The sequence below is a fragment of the Cherax quadricarinatus genome, chromosome 93 (genome assembly GCF_038502225.1).
Source record: "Cherax quadricarinatus isolate ZL_2023a chromosome 93, ASM3850222v1, whole genome shotgun sequence".
Classification (NCBI taxonomy): domain Eukaryota; kingdom Metazoa; phylum Arthropoda; class Malacostraca; order Decapoda; family Parastacidae; genus Cherax; species Cherax quadricarinatus.
In genome coordinates, this window is record NC_091384.1 from 1,485,533 (window position 1) to 1,511,707 (window position 26,175).

Consider the following 26,175-nt stretch of genomic DNA (forward strand, 5'->3'; position numbering starts at 1 on the left):
TCTTGAAACCCCATTAACTAACCTCGGCAACGAGAAAAACGTTTCATGATCAAGGGCGAAACATCGACCCTCTGAAAGATGCTGAAGGCTTTCAAGTTAGGATAAAGCACCTAGCAGAGCGAAGCACCTAGCAGATCGAAGCACCTAGCAGATCGAAGCACCTAGCAGATCGAAGCACCTAGCAGATCGAAGCACCTAGCAGAGCGAAGCGCCTAGCAGAGCGAAGCGCCTAGCAGAGCGAAGCACCTAGCAGATCGAAGCACCTAGCAGATCGAAGCACCTAGCAGATCGAAGCACCTAGCAGATCGAAGCACCTAGAAGATCGAAGCACCTAGCAGATCGAAGCACCTAGAAGATCGAAGCACCTAGCAAATCGAAGCACCTAGCAGATCGAAGCACCTAGAAGATCGAAGCACCTAGCAGATCGAAGCACCTAGCAGATCGAAGCACCTAGCAGATCGAAGCACCTAGCAGATCGAAGCACCTAGCAGATCGAAGCACCTAGAAGATCGAAGCACCTAGCAGATCGAAGCACCTAGCAGATCGGAGCACCTAGCAGATCGAAGCACCTAGCAAATCGAAGCACCTAGCAGATCGAAGCACCTAGCAGATCGAAGCACCTAGCAGATCGAAGCACCTAGCAGATCGAAGCACCTAGAAGATCGAAGCACCTAGCAGATCGAAGCACCTAGCAAATCGAAGCACCTAGCAGATCGAAGCACCTAGCAGATCGAAGCACCTAGCAGATCGAGGCACCTAGAAGATCGAAGCACCTAGCAGATCGAGGCACCTAGAAGATCGAAGCACCTAGCAGATCGAAGCACCTAGCAGATCGAAGCACCTAGCAGATCCAAGCACCTACCAGATCGAGCAGATCGAAGCACCTAGCAGATCGAAGCACCTAGCAGATCGAAGCACCTAGCAGATCGAAGCGTGGTTTCGCTCTCCTTAAGCAGTCTAGGTCCTCGCGAAGTTCGAGTCGATCAAAGAGGTCTGGCAACCTCCTGGAGACGCTGGGCTATAAATTGCGCTGCAGGAAGCGTGTCCAGGCATTCTTGTGCGAGAGTTCAGCGTGTCTTGAAGCCTTTGTGTTGCCTGTGTTCCCTGTTGGCCAGGTAAGACGTTCCCTGCTGATTTATAGTGTATCGTCATGACCTTCTTGTGGGTGGTAGTTACTCTGTGACCTTGTGGGTGGTAGTTACTCTGTGACCTTCCTGTGGGTGGTAGTTACTCTGTGACCTTCTTGTGGGTGTTAGTTACTCTGTGACCTTCTTGTGGGTGGTAGTTACTCTGTGACCGTGTGGGTGGTAGTTACTCTGTGACCTTCTTGTGGGTGGTAGTTACTCTGTGACCTTCCTGTGGGTGGTAGTTACTCTGTGACCTTGTGGGTGATAGTTACTCTGTGACCTTCCTGTGGGTGGTAGTTACTCTGTGACCTTCCTGTGGGTGGTAGTTACTCTGTGACCTTCTTGTGGGTGGTAGTTACTCTGTGACCTTCCTGTGGGTGGTAGTTACTCTGTGACCTTCTTGTGGGTGGTAGTCGCTCTGTGACCTTCTTGTGGGTGGTAGTTACTCTGTGACCTTGTGGGTGGTAGTTACTCTGTGACCTTCCTGTGGGTGATAGTTACTCTGTGACCTTCCTGTGGGTGATAGTTACTCTGTGACCTTCCTGTGGGTGGTAGTTACTCTGTGACCTTCCTGTGGGTGATAGTTACTCTGTGACCTTCCTGTGGGTGATAGTTACTCTGTGACCTTCCTGTGGGTGGTAGTTACTCTGTGACCTTCTTGTGGGTGGTAGTCGCTCTGTGACCTTCTTGTGTGTGGTAGTCACTCTGTGACCTTCATGTGGGTGGTAGTCACTCTGTGACCTTCTTGTGGGTGGTAGTTACTCTGTGACCTTCTTGTGGGTGGTAGTCACTCTGTGACCTTCTTGTGGGTGGTAGCCACTCTGTGACCTTCTTGTGGGTGGTAGTCACTCTGTGACCTTCTTGTGGGTGGAAGTTACTCTGTGACCTTCTTGTGGGTGGTAGTCGCTCTGTGACCTTCTTGTGTGTGGTAGTCACTCTGTGACCTTCATGTGGGTGGTAGTCACTCTGTGACCTTCTTGTGGGTGGTAGTTACTCTGTGACCTTCATGTGGGTGGTAGTCACTCTGTGACCTTCTTGTGGGTGGTAGTTACTCTGTGACCTTCATGTGGGTGGTAGTCACTCTGTGACCTTCTTGTGGGTGGTAGTTACTCTGTGACCTTCTTGTGCGTGGTAGTCACTCTGTGACCTTCTTGTGGGTGGTAGTCACTCTGTGACCTTCTTGTGGGTGGTAGTCACTCTGTGACCTTCTTGTGGGTGGTAGTTACTCTGTGACCTTCCTGTGGGTGGTAGTTACTCTGTGACCTTCCTGTGGGTGGTAGTTACTCTGTGACCTTCTTGTGGGTGGTAGTTACTCTGTGACCTTCCTGTGGGTGGTAGTTACTCTGTGACCTTCCTGTGGATGGTAGTCGCTCTGTGACCTTCTTGTGTGTGGTAGTCACTTTGTGACCTTCATGTGGGTGGTAGTCACTTTGTGACCTTCTTGTGGGTGGTAGTCACTCTGTGACCTTCCTGTGGGTGGTAGTTACTCGGTGACCTTCCTGTGGGTAGTAGTTACTTGGTGACCTTCCTGTGGGTAGTAGTTACTCGGTGACCTTCTTGTGGGTGGTAGTTACTCTGTGACCTTCCTGTGGGTAGTAGTTACTCGGTGACCTTCCTGTGGGTAGTAGTTACTCGGTGACCTTCCTGTGGGTAGTAGTTACTCGGTGACCTTCCTGTGGGTAGTAGTTACTCGGTGACCTTCCTGTGGGTAGTAGTTACTCGGTGACCTTCCTGTGGGTAGCAGTTACTCGGTGACCTTCTTGTGGGTGGTAGTTACTCTGTGACCTTCTTGTAAGTGGTAGTCACTCTGTGACCTTCCTGTGGGTGGTAGTCACTCTGTAACCTTCCTGTAAGTGGTAGTCACTCTGTGACCTTCCTGTGGGTAGTAGTTACTCGGTGACCTTCCTGTGGGTAGTAGTTACTCGGTGACCTTCCTGTGGGTAGTAGTTACTCGGTGACCTTCCTGTGGGTAGTAGTTACTCGGTGACCTTCCTGTGGGTAGTAGTTACTCGGTGACCTTCCTGTGGGTAGCAGTTACTCGGTGACCTTCTTGTGGGTGGTAGTTACTCTGTGACCTTCTTGTAAGTGGTAGTCACTCTGTAACCTTCCTGTGGGTGGTAGTCACTCTGTAACCTTCCTGTAAGTGGTAGTCACTCTGTGACCTTCCTGTGGGTGGTAGTCACTCTGTGACCTTCCTGTGGGTGGTAGTCACACTGTGACCTTCCTGTGGGTGGTAGTCACTCTGTGACCTTCATGTGGGTAGTAGCCACTCAGTGAACTTCCTGTGGGTGGTAGTCACTCTGTGACCTTCCTGTGGGTGGTAGTCACTCTGTGACCTTCCTGTGGGTGGTAGTCACACTGTGACCTTCCTGTGGGTAGTAGCCACTCAGTGACCTTCCTGTGGGTAGTAGCCACTCAGTGACCTTCCTGTGGGTGGTAGTCTGTGACCTTCCTGTGAGCGATAGTTCAGAGATTCCAGAGGCCGGGAATGGGTCCAGGAACTTTATCCCAACATACACCTCTACATGTATATACACTAATACACACATCCCACTGTATATACACAGATACATGCCTCTCAGTGTTTAATATACACTGAGATATACACACCTCTCAGTGTATAGATACTGAGAGACGCTTAATGATATCAAAACGATCTTGGACCATTGTCCAACTGGGCCTTAGTAATGGCCCACAGTGGACCGGAAAATGTACCAAATTGAAGGAGATTTCTGAATTGTTCCAGCCATGGAACTGTGGATTGTGTTCAAGAATTGTGTGAGTATTGGTGGCGGTTGTTCCTGTTCTTACTGTTGTTACTGTTGCTACTGTCTCTGGGACGACTTAATGGGTTTAAGACACAGTGGGTTGGTAGAAAACTTCCATCCAGGGAGTTACTACCATCCTGTGGTGGTGGGATGGTAGACAACGACCATCCACTGAGGTACTCCCACCCTGTGGTGGTGGGATGGTAGACAACGACCATCCAGGGAGGTACTACCATCCTGTGGTGGTGGGTTGGTAGACAACGACCATCCAGGGAGGTACTACCATCCTGTGGTAGTAAGCTAGTAGATAACGACCCTCCAGGGAGGTACTACCATCCTGTGGTAGTAGGCTGGTAGACAACGACCCTCCAGGGAGGTACTACCATCCTGTGGTAGTAGGCTGGTAGACAACAACCCTCCAGGGAGGTACTACTATCCTGTGGTAGTAGGCTGGTAGACAACAACCATCCAGGGAGGTACTACTATCCTGTGGTAGTAGGGTGGTAGACAACAACCATCCAGAGAGGTACTACCATACTGTGGTAGTAGGCTAGTAGACAACGACCCTCCAGGGAGGTACTACCATCCTGTGGTAGTAGGCTGGTAGACAACAACCATCCAGGGAGGTACTACCATCCTGTGGTAGTAGGCCAGTAGACAACGACCCTCCAGGGAGGTACTATCATCCTGTGGTAGTAGGCTAGTAGACAACGACCCTCCAGGGAGGTACTACCATCCTGTGGTGGTGAGATGGTAGACAACGACCATCCAGGGAGGTACTGCCATCCTGCGGTAGGAGGATGGTAGACAACGACCATCCAGGGAGGTACTACCATCCTGTGGTAGTAGGCTGGTAGACAACAACCATCCAGGGAGGTACTACCATCCTGTGGTAGTAGGCTAGTAGACAACGACTCTCCAGGGAGGTACTGCCATCCTGTGGTAGTAGGCTGGTAGACAACAACCATCCAGGGAGGTACTACCATCCTGTGGTAGTAGGCTAGTAGACAACAACCATCCAGGGAGGTACTACCGTCCTGTGGTAGTAGGCTGGTAGACAACAACCACCCAGGGAGGTACTACCGTCCTGTGGTAGTAGGCTGGTAGACAACAACCACCCAGGGAGGTACTACCGTCCTGTGGTAGTAGGATGGTAGACAACAACCATCCAGGGAGGTACTACCGTCCTGTGGTAGTAGGCTGGTAGACAACCACCCAGGGAGGTACTACCCTCCTGTGGTAGTAGGCTGGAAGACAACAACCACCCAGGGAGGTACTACCGTCCTGTGGTAGTAGGCTGGTAGACAACAACCATCCAGGGAGGCACTACCGTCCTGTGGTAGTAGGATGGTAGACAACAACCATCCAGGGAGGTACTACCATCCTGTGGTAGTAAGCTGGTAGACAACAACCATCCAGGGAGGTACTACCATCCTGTGGTAGTAAGCTGGTAGACAACAACCATCCAGGGAGGTACTACCATCCTGTGGTAGTAAGCTGGTAGACAACAACCATCCAGGGAGGTACTACCGTCCTGTGGTAGTAGGCTGGTAGACAACAACCACTCAGGGAGGTACTACCGTCCTGTGGTAGTAGGATGGTAGACAACAACCATCCAGGGAGGTACTACCGTCCTGTGGTAGTAGGCTGGTAGACAACAACCACCCAGGGAGGTACTACCGTCCTGTGGTAGTAGGCTGGTAGACAACAACCACCCAGGGAGGTACTACCGTACTGTGGTAGTAGGTTGGTAGACAACAACCATCCAGGGAGGCACTACCGTCCTGTGGTAGTAGGATGGTAGACAACAACCATCCAGGGAGGTACTACCATCCTGTGGTAGTAGGATGGTAGACAACAACCATCCAGGGAGGTACTACCATCCTGTGGTAGTAGGCTGGTAGACAACAACCACCCAGGGAGGTACTACCGTCCTGTGGTAGTAAGCTGGTAGACAACAACCACCCAGGGAGGTACTACCGTCCTGTGGTAGTAGGCTGGTAGACAACAACCACTCAGGGAGGTACTACCGTCCTGTGGTAGTAGGATGGTAGACAACAACCATCCAGGGAGGTACTACCGTCCTGTGGTAGTAGGCTGGTAGACAACAACCACCCAGGGAGGTACTACCGTCCTGTGGTAGTAGGCTGGTAGACAACAACCACCCAGGGAGGTACTACCGTCCTGTGGTAGTAGGCTGGTAGACAACAACCACCCAGGGAGGTACTACCATCCTGTGGTAGTAGGTTGGTAGACAACAACCACCCAGGGAGGTACTACCGTCCTGTGGTAGTAGGCTGGTAGACAACAACCACCCAGGGAGGTACTACCATCCTGTGGTAGTAGGCTGGTAGACAACAACCACCCAGGGAGGTACTACCGTCCTGTGGTAGTAGGCTGGTAGACAACAACCACCCAGGGAGGTACTACCGTCCTGTGGTAGTAGGCTGGTAGACAACAACCACCCAGGGAGGTACTACCGTCCTGTGGTAGTAGGCTGGTAGACAACAACCACCCAGGGAGGTACTACCGTCCTGTGGTAGTAGGCTGGTAGACAACAACCACCCAGGGAGGTACTACCGTCCTGTGGTAGTAGGCTGGTAGACAACAACCACCCAGGGAGGTACTACCATCCTGTGGTAGTAGGTTGGTAGACAACAACCACCCAGGGAGGTACTACCGTCCTGTGGTAGTAGGCTGGTAGACAACAACCACCCAGGGAGGTACTACCATCCTGTGGTAGTAGGTTGGTAGACAACAACCACCCAGGGAGGTACTACCATCCTGTGGTAGTAGGCTGGTAGACAACAACCACCCAGGGAGGTACTACCATCCTGTGGTAGTAGGTTGGTAGACAACAACCACCCAGGGAGGTACTACCATCCTGTGGTAGTAGGTTGGTAGACAACAACCATCCAAGGAGGCACTACCATTATTATTATTATTATGATAATTATAATGATACAAATTATACTTCAATTTGAGTCAAGTTGAGGTGACAGGAAGTTGAGAGGTGAGTGAGAGAGATATCAGGATGATTGATGGTGTGTGAGTGTTGCTGACAGTCAGGTGTGGAATTTGACAGAGGTGTTGACAGCAGTTATTGACAGGTTGACTGGTGAGTCCAGGTCTGGTTAATTAGGTAGGTGATTAGAGTGTAGCTGGGTGTGTGGGTGAGAGAGTGAGAGAGAGAGAGAGAGAGAGAGAGAGAGAGAGAGAGAGAGAGAGAGAGAGAGAGAGAGAGAGAGAGAGAGAGAGAGAGAGAGAGAGAGAGAGAGAGAGATTGTATCATCCCTTGTCTCTAAGCAAGGTGTCATGGTTGAATTATTCAAGATCGTGGTTCTTTCTCCGCTGGTGCTGCTTCTGCTAATCTGGAACCAGTCTGGAACCAGTCTGGAACCAGATATTTCACTGACTCCCAACTGTACGTATCACTTCTCACTCAATGCAATCTGTGCTGCAATCTCTGCAATATTTACCAACTGGAACCTTGTTGAAGTCTTCCTTGAAGTCAGGGAATGTGCAGTCAACCTTGTCTCTCCCCCTGTGGTGCTGGTAATGTTTTATTTCTCAGGAAACAAGACAAATGTTCCCCTAGTTGTACAGTATGGTAGAATTACGTCATATTATTTATGTACATGGGAGTACATGGATGTACAGTGGAGAACATGGGAGTACATGGATGTACGAGGGAGTACATGGATGTACAAGGGAGTACATGGATATACAAGGGAGTACATGGGAGTACATGGGTGCACATGGGAGTACATGGGTGTACATGGGAGTACAAGGGAGTACATCTGTGTACACTGGAGTACAGTGGAAAGATAGGCTTAAGAGGTTTTCTGCTGGGAAAGAATTAGGTTATGTGGTCACATGTTTTAAGTAATGTTATGGGTTGTGGCTTGTTGGTGGTATATAGGGTCGTTGACAGTTTCCGCCGTATCGAGACCTATATTAGCTGTATCTCCTTGTTGTTGGTTTATAGGGCTACTGTCAGCTTTCGTCGTATCGAGCCCTATATTAGCTGTATCTCCTTGTTGTTGGTTTATAGGGGTACTGTCAGCTTTCGTCGTATCGAGCCCTATATTAGGTGTATCTCCTTGTTGTTGGTTTATAGGGCTACTGTCAGCTTTCGTCGTATCGAGCCCTATATTAGCTGTATCTCCTTGTTGTTGGTTTATAGGGCTACTGTCAGCTTTCGTCGTATCGAGCCCTATATTAGCTGTATCTCCTTGTTGTTGGTTTATAGGGCTACTGTCAGCTTTCGTCGTATCGAGCCCTATACTAGCTGTATCTCCTTGTTGTTGGTTTATAGGGCTACTGTCAGCTTTCGTCGTATCGAGTCCTATATTAGGTGTAGCTTATTGTTGGCAGTATATAAGGTCACTGACAGCTTCCGCCGTATCGAGCCTTGTATTAGTTATCTTGTTGATGGCTTATAGGGCCGCTGACAGCTAACACCGTATATAGATGTATTGGTTGTGGTCAATTCTGCGAAATGTAAACATAATCTGTTGCTACGGTCACTTACCATAAAGATAAGTCTTGCTTCTGGGAACTACACAAGGTAATTCTCGCTGTTTCTGTGTAGAGGTCGTCCATATTTTTGTAATAATAGAATTACCGACCAAGTGTTAGGTAGATGGACACAGATGTAACTAATGTGACATTTTATTGCGGCAACGTTTCGCTCTCCAGGAGCTTTGTCAAGTCATTACTTTACAAGGACACGTGGTACCTTCATATATATACCGTGTGTGTCTTTGTATTGTTTGTTACGGCTTGATAAAGCTCCTGTAGAGCGAAACGTTGCCACAATAAAAATGTAGCATTAGCCGCATCTGTGTCCACTTACCTAACAATTGTCTTTGTATCGTCTCTTTGACATGCACTAAAATGTTAACTGACTTTGGTATGTACGTCTCAGGAGGTCCCACTGACGTAAATCATAGCACAACCTCCACTGTGTCCCGTGGCCTGGTAGGCAACATTTGCTTCACACACTGAGTGTCCGTGGTTCGATTCCTTGCAAGGGTGGAAACATTGGGCGTGTTTCCTTACACCTGTCATCCCGTTCACCTAGCAAGCCAGTAGGTACCAGGGTGTTAGGTAACTGGTGTGGGTGGCATCCTGGGGGACAAGATTGAAGAATCACAATGGAAATAAGAGACAGTCCTCGGTGAAGTACTGTTTTCCTTGGGTTATCTTGGATGGCTAACCCTCCGGGGTTAAAAATCCGAACTGGTCATAGATTTCCTTTTCTTCACCAAGTATTTCATGGCTGTGGCTGAAATGTTGGTGGTTTCGAGATGAGATTTAGCTAAGGTGTTGGCAGATTGTTGATGGTTTGGTTGTCTGGGAGAACAGTTAGGTTAGGTAAGGTCTGTCAGGAAACAGGACAAGTGTTTCCTAATTCGGGTCTTACTCATTTGGAGCTTTTGGTCATCTGACCGAGGTCAGTGTATGTGCCGGGTGTAGTGTCCGTGTCAGGGTTACATATCATCTTCTCGACTTTCTTCTTGTTGTCGAAAAAGGAGTATTTCACCAGTAACTGCAGACCACTACCTACCTACACACCACTACCTACACATCACAACCTACACACCACCACTGCCTACACACCACCACCACCTACATACCACCACCACCTACACACCCCTCAGACCCAACATGGACAGGTGAAGGCGGGTCAATCCACCAACACACTGCAAAAAAAAAATCTCTTCTTGTGTCTTCCGTACATAACTCTGCAAGCCTGAGGGACTGAGTACCTCATTTTCTAACATCTTCGTGTATCATCCCTTTATTGAACTGAAAACAGCCACTGGTTAGCAAAACGTCTTCAAGTATGGATACCCAGATGATTCACATGGGTCAGACTCACATATCTTCCCTGCTATTACCGTGGGTGGGACTCTCGCGTCCCGTTATGGCCAGGGGTAATGATGGAGACTGCGTTCCAGTTGATAAATGATCATCCTGCAGCTTGAACACAAAGACACCAGTTGCTGAATAAGCTTTAGTTGCAGTGTTTCGTCCTGTGTAGAGCTGCATCAAGGCTTGATGGAGCTCTACAGAGATAGGAAAGGTAATCTTGAGTCCTTGACCTCACAGGCTCAACATCTTCCTTCAGTTCTTGGAGGAAACGATGGGAATATAAACACATATTTACTATTCTCCACTTGACTCTTCACAGTGTGTATATTCGTGCACTCTTCGCTCACTGTGTGGGCGAAATGTAGTCAATAAGGGATCGCATTTTACTGCATTTGCGCTAGCGCTTGCATCCAACGTCCTTTAGTGATTCTGTACGTGTTCTTGATGTCGTCCTGGTCGTCCGTCGGAAGACGAGTCGCCGAGACGACAGGAAAGCGACAAAAACATGAAGCTGGACTAGTCTTTGTCTAGTGGCTGCTGTTTTTGTTAGCGATCCAAAGCCTCTCAAGGAAAATGCCTTGATGAGGGTGAGGAGAGGTTCTTGATCCAAAGAGCAGGGTCGAAACGTCGCCCTCTCAATAGCAGAGTAGAAAAGACAAGCGCGCTTCTAGGGCAAGACGATCTTCGAGGGGGATTCTCAATGTTTCGCTCTGTGTTGATCTTCTAGTGAACGCGGATTCTGCTCCAGGTTCCGGGGGTGGAGGGAAAGGGGAGGGGGAGAGGCGGTAGAAGGGGAGCTGGGAGGGGAGGGGGAATAATTAGACAGGGGGGTAGAGACAGGATAACAGAGGAGAGGGCTATCTCAGGCACGAAGGGTCGCTGTTGCTTACCGTTAAAACCGTTAGCGACCATTAAAACCGTTAGCGACCGTTAAAAACCGTTAGCGACAGTTAAAAACCGTTACTGTTATAATCGTTAGTGATTGGAAATAACCGCAATTAGTGACTGTTTAAGCTCTTAACGACTGTAAAAAAAACACATAACCGTTTAAAAACCACTTCTGTTAGCACCATTAGCAATAAAACTAACATTAAAACCATCGCCATTAAAACCACAATCATTAAATTCAACAACAATCGCTAACTTCCTAAAGGAAATTATCGCTACTTACAAATTCTCATAACCATCTTTTTTCCACCCAGCTGTGAGAAGGACCATCCAGGTGGTGGAATACAAAATTATGCCATCTGGGAGAGGAAGGGGGGGGGGTATGTGTGCTGGGGCATTCTGGTATGTTATTGAGGTTGTAGGTAGTTGGTAAGGCTGGGTCGATCACCTTGCCTATGGTAATCGTTTCAGCTACTCGGCTTCAGGACGCTCTTTGTAGCAGGAGCCGCCTGTGTAGGTCTACAGTGGAAGAACTGGAGCTTGTGAATTGATGGAGCTCTACAAGGAGTCAAATATGACTTGATAAAGCTCTACACAAAGTGAAAGATGACCTTATAAAGCTCTATGTAGAGTGAAACATAACTTGATAAAGCTCTACACAGAGTGAAACATAACTTGATAAAGCTCTACACAGAGTAAAACTTGACTTGATAAAGCTCTACACAGAGTGAAACATAACTTGATAAAGCTCTACACAGAGTGAAACATGACCTGATAAAGCTCAACACAGAGTGAAACACAGAGATACACACTCCTAGTAGTGTAACTACCCACAGAGTGCTACTACACTGAGAGGTCACCCACAGTGTTCTCTCTCTCTCTCTCTCTCTCTCTCTCTCTCTCTCTCTCTCTCTCTCTCTCTCTCTCTCTCTCTCTCTCTCTCTCTCTCTCTCTCTCTCTCAACAAAAACTTACCAGGATAACCTCTCCACTAAATAAATCACGTTTATTTAAAGTCTCAACCTGACACCTAACACGGCCAGACCTGTTCCTTTATGGCCTGGCCTTACTCTCTCCCTCTCTCTCACTCTCCCTCTCTCTATCTCTCTTACTCTCCCTCTTTCTCCCTTTTCTCTGTTTATTAAACCACACAAAAAACCTTCAATATGGCTTCTCTAACCTCTCCTCTCCTCTTCCCAGTCTTCTCGCTCGTTTGTGACTTGTCAATAGTCTGAGAATCGAGCGAAATGTCGCATTTTCGACACTAGAGCGAAACATGGCTTGATAAAACTCTACGAACCACTCGTTCGTGGTTACAATAATATATATATATGCTGGTCATAAGCTAGCACACCTCCGTATGTCCTTGCACCAAGAGTAACACACCTAGCTTGGCTGGGTGCTTGGTTCTTGTAGGATTGGGTAGTCCTGTGGGTTAAGGCGTCATGTGGTTCTGGCAGGCCAGTACAACATGGGTTCGAATCCTTGGCTAGCACAGTGTTGTTAGTAACCAATACCACTCGTTCGTGGTTACAATAATATATATATACAAGTATGTATATATATATATATATATAAGTAAGAATCGGACGTGGTATCATAATGGGTCATGAATATTACTCATGTCCTGTCATACTCGTTTGTGGTCATGAATGAGCTTAACTAATTGGATTTAGAAGACGTCCAGTCCTCACTGGATTAACATATACATATCTCAATTTCTTTTATCCCCTGGATAAAACGGGATTTGAGGCGTTGAGGCTTGGATAAGTGGATAAGTGGGGAGGTGGATAAGTGTCAGTGTGAGTTGGGCAGTTCTGTGTCCACGAGATGAAGAGATTTGTTGAGGTGCAGATACTGTGTATTTATGCTAATTTGTGTGAGTAATTAAGTGGGTTGTGTGGGTGCAGGTGTTGACAGGTGTCGGGGACACGTAGAGTGTTACAGTTGTTGTTAGGTGTTGGGGACAAAGAGTGTTACAGGTGTTGTTAGGTGTTGGGGACACGTGGAGTGTTACAGGTGTTGTTAGGTGTTGGGGACACGTGGAGTGTTACAGGTGTTGTTAGGTGTTGGGGACACGTGGAGTGTTACAGGTGTTGTTAGGTGTTGGGGACACGTGGAGTGTTACAGGTGTTGTTAGGTGTTGGGGACAAAGAGTGTTACAGGTGTTGTTAGGTGTTGGGGACACGTGGAGTGTTACAGGTGTTGTTAGGTGTTGGGGACAAAGAGTGTTACAGGTGTTGTTAGGTGTTGGGGACACGTGAAGTGTTACAGGTGTTGTTAGGTGTTGGGGACACGTAGAGTGTTACAGGTGTTGTTAGGTGTTGGGGACACGTGGAGTGTTACAGGTGTTGACAGGTGTCGGGGACACGTAGAGTGTTACAGGTGTTGTTAGGTGTTGGGGACAAAGAGTGTTACAGGTGTTGTTAGGTGTTGGGGACACGTGGAGTGTTACAGGTGTTGTTAGGTGTTGGGAACACGTGAAGTGTTACAGGTGTTGTTAGGTGTTGGGGACACGTAGAGTGTTACAGGTGTTGTTAGGTGTTGGGGACACGTGGAGTGCTACAGGTGTTGACAGGTGTCGGGGACACGTAGAGTGTTACAGGTGTTGTTAGGTGTTGGGGACAAAGAGTGTTACAGGTGTTGTTAGGTGTTGGGGACACGTGGAGTGTTACAGGTGTTGTTAGGTGTTGGGGACACGTGGAGTGTTACAGGTGCTATCAGTGTTGGACATTAGAGTACATGGTAGTACATAAGAGTACATGTAAGCTCAGAGTGCTAGAGTACTCTTAATAGTACATAACCCTTCACATATTCTCCTTTTTTGCAGATGTTGAGCAGCATGTGTTGGACAGGTGTGGTGTTGCTGGTGTTGGGTGCTACTGCCGTGCTATCCGCGATACCAGGACCCTATGGTAAGTACCTAGTGCCTGAGTACCTGGTACCTGAATACCTAACACTGACACAAACATAGGAGCTGTGATTCGACACCCGCAGCCACAAATAGGTGAGTACATCGACAGGATCCAGTAGGTACCCAGCCTAGCTTAGTTTACTAAGGTACTTGCAGTACCTCTGATCCTGTTAGACCCTCCCTCCATACTCCATCCATCCATTCCCTGTTGATTCCCGTTGTCGGGTGGTAGCGCACTTAACTCAGGCACTGAGGTCCGTGGTTCGATCCCCGGTACGGGTGGAAACATTGGGGCGTCGATGTTCACCTAGCAGTAAGTAGGTACCTGGGTGTTAGTCACCTTACACCTGCCGTCCCTGTTCCCTAGCAGTAAGTAGGTACCTGGATATTAGTCACCTTACACCTGTTGTTACTGTTCACCTAGCAATAAGCATGTACCTGGGTGTTAGGCACCTTACACCTGTTGTCACTGTTCACCTAGCAGTAAGTAGGTACCTGGGTGTTAGCAGACTGGTGTGGGTGGCATCCTGGGGACAAAATTGACCTAAGTTGCAGGAAATGCTCTACATAACCAGGAACTTTCTATATAGTATGTCATAGGTGTGAGCTATGGTCTGTATAAGTTGAATCATGTACTGGTAGAAATAAACATTATTATTATTATTATTATTATTATTATTATTATTATTATTATTATTATTATTATTATTATTATTATTATTATTATTATTATTATTATTACAGTTTTCCAGTGGGTTCTTGACCACGTAGCGAGCTAGTGGGTTTGAAAGCCTCAAGCCAGCTGATGGAACTGGATTAGTTTCCACCGTCAGGCAAGCCAGTGGGGAAAAGATTAAGCCAGGGATCTGTTCTGGCAGTTTTAGTAAGCCAGGAAGGAAGCTAGAAAACAACGGGAGTAGGTAACAACAGGAGTAGGTAACAACAGGAGTAGGTAACAACAGGAGTAGGTAACAACAGGAGTAGGTAACAAGAGGAATAGGTAACAACGGGAGTAGGTAACAACAGGAGTAGGTAACAACAGGAGTAGGTAACGACAGGAGTAGGTAACAACAGGAGTAGGTAACAACAGGAGTAGGTAACAACAGGAGTAGGTAACAACAGGAGTAGGTAACGACAGGAGTAGGTAACGACAGGAGTAGGTAACAACAGGAGTAGGTAACAACAGGAGTAGGTAACAACAGGAGTAGGTAACAACAGGAGTAGGTAACAACAGGAGTAGGAGACAACAGGAGTAGGTAACAACAGGAGTAGGTAACAACAGGAGTAGGTAACAACAGGAGTAGGTAACAACAGTTGTAGGTAACAACAGGAGTAAGTAACAACAGGAGTAGGAGACAACAGGAGTAGGAGACAACAGGAGTAGACAACAGTAGAAGAAACGACACGGCCCGTTTAACTACACCGTTGACCCCCGAAATCCTCTCCAGGTATACTCCAGGTATATTCCAGGTATACACCAGGTAAACACCAGGAATATACCAGTGACCTGCATTAGAGAGGCCAGAAATACTACCAAATTCCCCTTCCCCCCACAAGTCATCAAGCCCCCTTCCCCCTACCTTCAAAGGGCATCGTTCTCCCGTGAACTTTGACCTCTGACCTCCACCTTGACCAGCCCAGAACCTCGTTAATTCTAAGATATGAATTATTTTGTGGTGTAACACGCAAAGACTCGCTTCTGGAAACTCAAGGCTGGCGCCCTGGCGTCCAGCAGGGGGACTATCCTCCAGAAACACAGGGCTGACGCCCTGGCGTCCAGCAAGGGACTATCCTCTGGAAACTCAAGGCTGGCGCCCTGGCATCCAGCAGGGGGACTATCCTCCAGGAACACAGGGCTGACGCCCTGGCGTCCAGCAAGGGACTATCCTCTGGAAACTCAAGGCTGGCGCCCTGGCATCCAACAGGGGGACTATCCTCCAGAAACTCAAGGCTGGCGCCCTGGCATCCAGCAGGGGGACTATCCTCCAGAAACACAGGGCTGACGCCCTGGCGTCCAGCAAGGGACTATCCTCTGGAAACTAAAGGCTGACGCTCTGGCGTCCAGCAAGGGACTATCCTCTGGAAACTCAAGGCTGACGCCCTGGCGTCCAGCAAGGGACTATCCTCTGGAAACTCAAGGCTGACGCCCTGGCGTCCAGCAAGGGACTATCCTCTGGAAACTCAAGGCTGACGCCCTGGCGTCCAGCAAAGGACTATCCTCTGGAAACTCAAGGCTGACGCCCTGGCGTCCAGCAAAGGACTGTCCTCTGGAAACTCAAGGCTGACGCCCTGGCGTCCAGCAGGGGGACTATCCTAGTATTAATGCTGGAATTACCGACGATATGTCACGTAAGAAGACATGACGCTTCGCTCTCCAGGAGATTCGTTAAGCCTCTACGGTTTCAGGAAGCTCGAGGCAGATCCTTCTTTAACTCAGCCATTCCCACCCACGAATTTAAGAACACACACACACGGGTGTTAGGAAGTATATCTTCAGCCATAGAGGGGACACAGCAACAAGGGGACACAACAAGGGGACACATCAACAAAGGGACACACAACAAGGGGGGCACAGCAACAAGGGGACACAACAAGGGGACACAGCAACAAGGGGACACAACAAGGGGACACAACAAGGGGACACAGCAACAAGGGGACACAACAAGGGGACACAGCAACAAGGGGACACAACAAGGGGACACAGCAACAAGGGGACACAACAAGGGGACACAACAAGGGGGCACAGCAACAAGGGGACACAACAAGGGGACACAGCAACAAGGGGACACAACAAGGGGACACAGCAACAAGGGGACACAACAAGGGGACACAACAAGGGGACACAACAAGGGGACACAGCAACAAGTGGAGACACCAACAAGGGAACACAGCAACAAGGGAACACAGCAACAAGGGGTCACGGCAACAAGAGGACACAGCAACAAGAGGACACAGCAACAAGGGGAGACAGCAACAAGGGAACACAGCAACAAGGGGTCACAGCAACAAGGGAACACAGCAACAAGGGAACACAACAACAAGGGGACACAGCAACAAGGGAGCACAGCAACAAGGGGTCACAGCAACAAGGGGTCACAGCAACAAGGGAACACAGCAACAAGGGGACACAGCAGCAAGGGAACACAGCAACAAAAGGTCACAGCAACAAGGGGTCACAGCAACAAGGGGACACAGCAACAATTGGACACAGCAATAAGGGGTCACAGCAACAAGAGGACACAGCAACAAGGGGACACAGCAACAAGGGAACACAGCAACAAGGGGTCACAGAAACAAGAGGACACAGCAACAAGGGGTCACAGCAAGAAGGGGTCACAGCAAGAAGGGGTCACAGCAAGAAGGGGGTCACAGCAAGAAGGGGTCACAGCAAGAAGGGGGTCACAGAAAGAAGGGGTCACAGCAAGAAGGGGTCACAGCAACAAGGGGGCACAGCAACAAGGGGTCACAGCAACAAGGGGTCACAGCAACAAGGGGTCACAGCAACAAGGGATCACAACCGGAAGTTGATGACTCAGATGAATCACAGGGATGTTAGGAAGTATTTCTTCAGCCACAGAGTTGTCAGGAAGTGGAACAATCTGGAGAGTGATGAAGTGGAGATAGAATCCATGCGTAGCTTTAAGAAGAGGTACGATAAAGCTCATGGATTAGGGAAAGAGTTCATTTAGTAGCGACCAGCGAAGAGGCGGAGCCAGGAGCCGTGACTCGACCCCTGCAACCACAATTAGATGAGTACAAATCGGTGAGTACACCGGAAACAGACCAATGACCATTCTTATCGTGGATGTAACAACGTGGCGAGCATCCGGCCGAGGTCACAGGTCACAGGTCACAGGTCACAGGTCACAAGTCAAGGTACAAGAACCATAAAATTATATAAATCCGACTGGTTCTTCCTGTCAGAAAAACACCTGCCATTACACACACAGATGTTTTCTACAGCTGAATAAAGGTGTTTAATGCTGAATAAAGCCACAATACCCTGGCTACAACAATACACAATACACAATACCCTGGCTACAACAATACACAATACACAATACCCTGGCTACAACAATACACAACACACAATACCCTGGCTACAACAATACACAACACACAATACCCTGGCTACAACAATACACAACCCACAATACCCTGGCTACAACAATACACAATACACAATACACAACACACAATGGCTACAACAATACAAACACACAATACAACACCACAATACCCTGGCTACAACAATACACAACACACAATACTCTGGCTACAACAATACTAAACACTCAATAACCTGGCTACAACAATACACAACACACAATAACCTGGCTACAACAATACATAACACACAATACCCTGGCTACAACAATACACAACACACAATACCCTGGCTACAACAATACACAACACACAATACCCTCTGGCTACAACAATACACAACACACAATACCCTGGCTACAACAATACACAACACACAATACCCTGGCTGGCTACAACAATACATAACACACAATACCCTGGCTACAACAATACACAACACACAATACCCTGGCTACAACAATACACAACACACAATACTCTCGCTACAACAATACACAACACACAATACCCTGGCTACAACAATACACAACACACAATACTCTGGCTACAACAATACACAACCCACAATACCCTGGCTACAACAATACACAACTCACAATACCCTGGCAACAACAATTCACAACACACAATACCCTGGCTACAACAATACACAACACACAACACCCTGGCTACAACAATACACAACACACAATCTACAACACACAATACCCTGGCTACAACAATACACAACTCACAATACCCTGGCTAACAACACAACACACAATACTCTGGCTCTACAACAATACACAACAACACACAATACCCTGGCTACAACAATACACAACACACAACACCCTGGCTACAACAATACACAACACACAATACCCTGGCTACAACAATACACAACACACAATACCCTGGCTACAACAATACACAATACACAATACCCTTTCTACAACAATACACAACACACAATACCCTGGCACAACACACAATACCCTGGCTACAACAATACACCCTGGCTACACACACAATACCCTGGCTACAACAATACACAACACACAATACCCTGGCTACAACAATACACAACACACAATACCCTGGCTACAACAATACACAACACACAATACCCTGGCTACAACAATACACAACACACAATACCCTGGCTACAACAATTCACAACATACAATACCCTGGCTACAACAATACACAACACAATACCCTGGCTACAACAATACACAACACACAATACCCTGGCTACAACAATACACAACACACAATACTCTGGCTACAACAATACACAACACACAATACTCTGGCTACAACAATACACAACACACAATACACTGGCTACAACAATACAACACACATACCCTGGCTACAACAATACACAACACACAATACCCTGGCTACAACAATACACAACACACAACACACAATACCCTGGCTACAATACCCTGGCTACAACAATACACAACACACAATACCCTGGCTACAACAATACACAACACACAATACCCTGGCTACAACAATACACAACACACAATACCCTGGCTACAACAATACACAACACACAATACCCTGGCTACAACAATACACAACACACAATACCCTGGCTACAACAATACACAACACACAATACCCTGGCTACTGGCTACAACAATACACAACACACAATACCCTGGCTACAACAATACACAACACACAATACCCTGGCTACAACAATACACAACACACAATACTCTGGCTACAACAATACACAACACACAATACCCTGGCTACAACAATACACAACACACAATACCCTGGCTACTACAACACACAATACCCTGGCTACACAACACACAATACCCTGGCTACAACAATACACAACACACAATACCCTGGCTACAACAATACACAACACACAATACCCTGGCTACAACAATACACAACACACAATACCCTGGCTACAACAATACACAACACACAATACCCTGGCTACAACAATACACAACACACAATACCCTGGCTACAACAATACACAACACACAATACCCTGGCTACAACAATACACAACACACAATACCCTGGCTACAACAATACACAACACACAATACCCTGGCTACAACAATACACAACACACAATACCCTGGCTACAACAATACACAACACACAATACCCTGGCTACAACAATACACAACACACAATACCCTGGCTACAACAATACACAACACACAATACCCTCTACAACAATACACAACACACAATACCCTGGCTACAACAATACACAACACACAATACCCTGGCTACAACAATACACAACACACAATACCCTGGCTACAACAATACACAACACACAATACCCTGGCTACAACAATACACAACACACAATACTCTGGCTACAACAATACACAACACACAATACCCTGGCTACAACAATACACAACACACAATACCCTGGCTACAACAATACACAACACACAATACCCTGGCTACAACAATACACAACACACAATACTCTGGCTACAACAATACACAACACACAATACCCTGGCTACAACAATACACAACACACAATACCCTGGCTACAACAATACACAACACACAATACCCTGGCTACAACAATACACAACACACAATACCCTGGCTACAACAATACACAACACACAATACCCTGGCTACAACAATACACAACACACAATACCCTGGCTACAACAATACACAACACACAATACCCTGGCTACAACAATACACAACACACAATACCCTGGCTACAACAATACACAACACAATACCCTGGCTACAACAATACACAACACACAATACCCTGGCTACAACAATACACAACACACAATACCCTGGCTACAACAATACACAACACACAATACCCTGGCTACAACAATACACAACACACAATACCCTGGCTACAACAATACACAACACACAATACCCTGGCTACAACAATACACAACACACAATACCCTGGCTACAACAATACACAACACACAATACCCTGGCTACAACAATACACAACACACAATACCCTGGCTACAACAATACACAACATACAATACCCTGGCTACAACAATACACAACACACAATACCCTGGCTACAACAATACACAACACACAATACCCTGGCTACAACAATACACAACACACAATACCCTGGCTACAACAATACACAACACACAATACCCTGGCTACAACAATACACAACACACAATACCCTGGCTACAACAATACACAACACACAATACCCTGGCTACAACAATACACAACACACAATACCCTGGCTACAACAATACACAACACACAATACCCTGGCTACAACAATACACAACACACAATACCCTGGCTACAACAATACACAACACACAATACCCTGGCTACAACAATACACAACACACAATACCCTGGCTACAACAATACACAACACACAATACCCTGGCTACAACAATACACAACACACAATACCCTGGCTACAACAATACACAACACACAATACCCTGGCTACAACAATACACAACACACAATACCCTGGCTACAACAATACACAACACACAATACTACCCTGGCTACAACAATACACAACACACAATACCCTGGCTACAACAATACACAACACACAATACCCTGGCTACAACAATACACAACACACAATACCCTGGCTACAACAATACACAACACACAATACCCTGGCTACAACAATACACAACACACAATACCCTGGCTACAACAATACACAACACACAATACCCTGGCTACAACAATACACAACACACAATACCCTGGCTACAACAATACACAACACACAATACCCTTTCTACAACAATACACAACACACAATACCCTGGCTACAACAATACACAACACACAATACCCTGGCTACAACAATACACAACACACAATACCCTGGCTACAACAATACACAACACACAATACCCTGGCTGCAACAATACACAACACACAATACCCTGGCTACAACAATACACAACACACAATACCCTGGCTACAACAATACACAACATACAATACCCTGGCTACAACAATACACAACACACAATACCCTGGCTGCAACAATACACAACACACAATACCCTGGCTGCAACAATCTAAGCAAAATAACCATAGAAACTCATGACGACGTCTCGAACATTCCTGGACCATTGTCAAGACACAGGGAAGACGTCGTTACAAGGTTTCTCTTTCAGAAAGAGTACTAACAACAGCAGGAGTACAGGTACCAGCAGAGTACAATCATTCCAGGTGTGTACTAACTCTCTGTCTCTCCCTCTCAAAGATCGTCGTTATCCGGATTACATTGTGGATCCAAAGGTGTCTTGCGAGAAGGAAGGCAGCTTCCCGCACCCCAGGAACTGCAGCTGGTACTACAGGTGGGTCCTGCTAGCCAGATGGTGCTGGTGGTCGGGGTGGGTAGATGGGTAACTGCCTTTAATTTCTATCTATTACATGAGGGTCACTAAAGTTGGTTGAGTGGTTAATGGGGTTTAAAGTCTGTCTACTACACGAGGGTCATTAAGGCTTGTTGGTTGGTTAATGGGGTTTGAAGACTACTACACGAGGGTCATTAAGGCTGGTTGGTTGGTTAATGGGGTTTCAAGACTATCTACTACACGAGGGTCATTAAGGCTGATTGGTTGGTTAATGGGGTTTCAAGACTATCTACTACACGAGAGTCGTTAAGGCTGATTGGTTGGTTAATGGGATTTCAAGACCATCTACTACACGAGGGTCATTGAGGCTGGTTGGTTGGTTAATGGGGTTTCAAGACTATCTACTACACGAGGGTCATTAAGGCTGATTGGTTGGTTAATGGGGTTTCAAGACTATCTACTACACGAGGGTCATTAAGGCTGGTTGGTTGGTTAATGGGGTTTCAAGACTATCTACTACACGAGGGTCATTAAGACTGGTTGGTTGGTTAATGGGGTTTCAAGACTATCTACTACACGAGGGTCATTAAGGCTGGTTGGTTGGTTAATGGGGTTTCAAGACTATCTACTACACGAGGGTCATTAAGGCTGGTTGGTTGGTTAATGGGGTTTCAAGACTATCTATTACACGAGGGTCATTAAGGCTGGTTGGTTGGTTAATGGGGTTTCAAGACTATCTACTACACGAGGGTCATTAAGGCTACATATCACCTGTACACCACCAGTCAAGAATACTTTGATACCTAAAATACTGATTAATGTAAACTACCAGTGTATATACACTGAGATATACACCTCTCAGTGTATATATACACTGAGATATACACCTCTCAGTGTATATACACTGAGATATACACCTCTCAGTGTATATACACTGAGATATACACCTCTCAGTGTATATATACACTGAGATATACACCTCTCAGTGTATATACACTGAGATATACACCTCTCAGTGTATATACACTGAGATATACACCTCTCAGTGTATATACACTGAGATATACACCTCTCAGTGTATACCCAGTGTGATGGTAGTGGAGGTAGTGTACGTTTATATACATGTATACATTGTATGTATATATATATATATATATATATATGTATACATAAATACAGTTATGCAAATTATTATACATAGCGAAGTCTAAGTATTTCCACTGAGGGTCCTTGAAGATGGTAGTGATGGTAGTAGTGGTGGTAGTGGTGGTAGATGGTAGTGATGGTGGTTGGTATGCTTAGACACACTACACGTTCTGTTCTCTTTTGACAGACAAGTTTACCGTTGACGGTGATCTGTCTTGCAGCTGTCAAGGTGGACCTTGGTTGAAGGAAGGGAGGGAAGGAGGGAGGAAGGGAGAGGAGGAGGGAGGGGAAAGGGAGGAACGTGATCAGGAACGAGTTACAGAGAAAGCGTGATGGAGGAGGAAAATAAGGGAGAGGTTAAGAGAGAGGGAGAGACAAAGGAGAGGAGACAGGCAGTGGAGGAGAGAGGGAGGCTGGGAGAGAGGCAGGGAGGGAGGCAGGGAGGGAGGCACGGAGAGAGGCAGGGAGGGAGGCAGAGAGAGAGACAGGGAGAGAGGCAGGGAGGGAGGCAGGGAGGGAGGCAGGGAGGGAGGCAGGGAGAGAGGCAGGGAGAGAGGCAGGGAGAGAGGCAGGGAGAGAGGCAGGGAGGGAGGCAGGGAGAGAGGCAGGGAGGGAGGCAGGGAGAGAGGCAGGGAGGGAGGCTGGGAGAGAGGCAGGGAGGGAGGCAGGGAGAGAGGCAGGGAGGGAGGCAGGGAGGGAGGCAGGGAGAGAGGCACGGAGAGAGGCAGGGAGGGAGGCAGAGAGAGAGACAGGGAGAGAGGCAGGGAGAGAGGCAGGGAGAGAGGCAGGGAGAGAGGCAGGGAGAGAGGCAGGGAGGGAGGCAGGGAGAGAGGCAGGGAGAGAGGCAGGGAGAGAGGCAGGGAGGGAGGCAGGGAGGGAGGCAGGGAGAGAGGCAGGGAGGGAGGCAGGGAGGGAGGCACGGAGAGAGGCAGGGAGGGAGGCAGAGAGAGAGAGGCAGGGAGAGAGGCAGGGAGGGAGAAAGACAGGGACGCAAGCAAACTACTGAACCAACAAATAGACACAAGGACTGAGGCCACAGATAGACACAACACAAGCATCCATGTTACCCTATCAGCAACATACACGACCACACCCACATCCACACCCACAAATGGCCATACCGACCTCCTACAACACATGTGTGGCCATCCCCCGCATTCTACAACACAGGAGCGGCCAAGCATGCACAGTTCTTGTGACCAGAGTCTCGTTATTTTACGACCTGACGCCCCGCTGGGTCCTCAACCTGATTCCCGAGAGGGTGAACAAAATTAAATTTATACTATCGTTTATGAGTTTTTCCCTTTTGTGATATATCCTGCAAGCAGTCTGTGGAAAAGATATATTTTTTACCCCCTGGGAGGGGTTAATTTACTGTATACATCATCAGGGGCAGCCCCTAAGGTTTATATAATAGGGGGCTGAAGTTTGTAAGTCAGGGTGGAAGACGAGGCTATGAGCCCAGGAGGAGCTATCTCCTCCTCCTCTTCCTTCTCCTCCTGTTAATTAATCTCCTTCCTATTCCTCTCAGATGTGTAGACCGCATGCATGTTGGTATGTACTGGACCTATTACTTCGAGTGTGAACCAGGGACCGTCTTCAGTGACGACCTGGACCAGTGTGTACATCCATTCTTGGCTCCACCCCCATGTGGACAAGTGGTCCCACCTCCTCCCAAAACTGATCCCATCCCCTGCATAGGTGTGAATGGCACCTGCCAGACTTTCAAAATCTGTAAACCACAGAAATCAGAGAAAAATATGTGTAGAGAGCTTCAGTGCCCTCTGAGGGCACCTGCCCTGCAGTGTGGACCTGGGTACCTGTACGACATGAAAGATAGAAAGTGTGCCCTACCTCCAGCACGTAAGTTATTCTGTTCTATGGTATTGAATTCACGAAATTTAAAATATTTTTGTTAGTGGGTATAGGCTTGAGAACGACCTGCCTAGTATGGGCCAGCAGGCCTGCTGCAGTGTGCCTCCTTTCTTATAGTCTTATAATACGATTGTAAATAAATCAGGAATCGGGTGAGGCTTCGAACCCAAGGCAAGTGAGTTAGAAAACTCCAGGCCAGTGCGTTAACCACTGGGCCATCTGGCTCTAATTAGATACGTACAGAAATACACCTAGTTGAAGGACTTTGGTCCAGTAGTTAATGCACTGGCCTGCGAATTTTAGAACTTGCCATAGCTTCGAATCCCAACACTGTTTACATGTTTATATCTGATCACAATGGTACGTGCACACAGGTGAGACTCTGTGCGGTGCCGTGGAGCAAGTGCTGATCAACGTGACGGAGAAGGGCAAGGTCCCCTGCTCAGAAAATAATCTCATACCCAAGTCAGATTTCATCTCACGTATTTACTGTGATACCTACAACCTCTGTGACGGAACTACCTTTAAGGTAAGATTAGTAGTAGTTGTAGTAGTAGTAGTAGTAGTGATTTCTACTGTGTAAAGATTATGGTGGTAGGTGTAACAGGGACCCGAGAGGAAGTAAGTCATTTAAACTGTTTTGCGAGTGTTTTCTGCATGACTTATATACACTTGTCGGGAATTATGCGCAGGAAGGAATACATATAAATGACCTCATAGGGGACAGGAGCCGTAGTGGGGAAACAAGTGTAGTCAAAGATAAGATAAAACCAATATTGCAAACTAGAAATACCACAGGAAATAGCAAACAAGAGGACTCCACTAGCAATAGTGAGGATATATTACCAAAAACAACTGGTGGGAGCTCCATTGTTGGTGCTAGGGAGGATAGGAATAAGACAGGGAAACATGCACCAACAGGGAATACAGTCACAGAAACCCAAGGCAAACGGAAACCAAGCCTGTGCACATACTATGCACTTGGTATCTGCAGACATGGGAAATCTGGAAAAACAGATGGGACGTGCAACTATGACCACCCTAGAAAATGCCGTGCCCATATGACAACAGGAAAATGCAAACTCCCTTCCTGTAAGCTTTTTCACCCTG

The 26,175-nt window shown here is 47.3% G+C and overlaps 1 protein-coding gene across 1 annotated transcript in view; it reads left to right on the plus strand.

Annotated features, from left to right (window-relative positions):
* Positions 1 to 1,053: 1,053 nt before the first annotated feature.
* The window catches only part of LOC138855405 (uncharacterized), a 32,524-nt gene continuing 7,402 nt past the window's right edge, over positions 1,054 to 26,175 (plus strand). The window contains exons 1-5 of the mRNA XM_070104579.1: positions 1,054 to 1,115; positions 13,493 to 13,577; positions 21,951 to 22,044; positions 24,722 to 25,053; positions 25,440 to 25,594. Coding sequence (XP_069960680.1) covers positions 13,493 to 13,577; positions 21,951 to 22,044; positions 24,722 to 25,053; positions 25,440 to 25,594 — 666 coding nt within the window. The 5' untranslated portion in view covers positions 1,054 to 1,115. The remainder of the gene's footprint in view (positions 1,116 to 13,492; positions 13,578 to 21,950; positions 22,045 to 24,721; positions 25,054 to 25,439; positions 25,595 to 26,175) is intronic.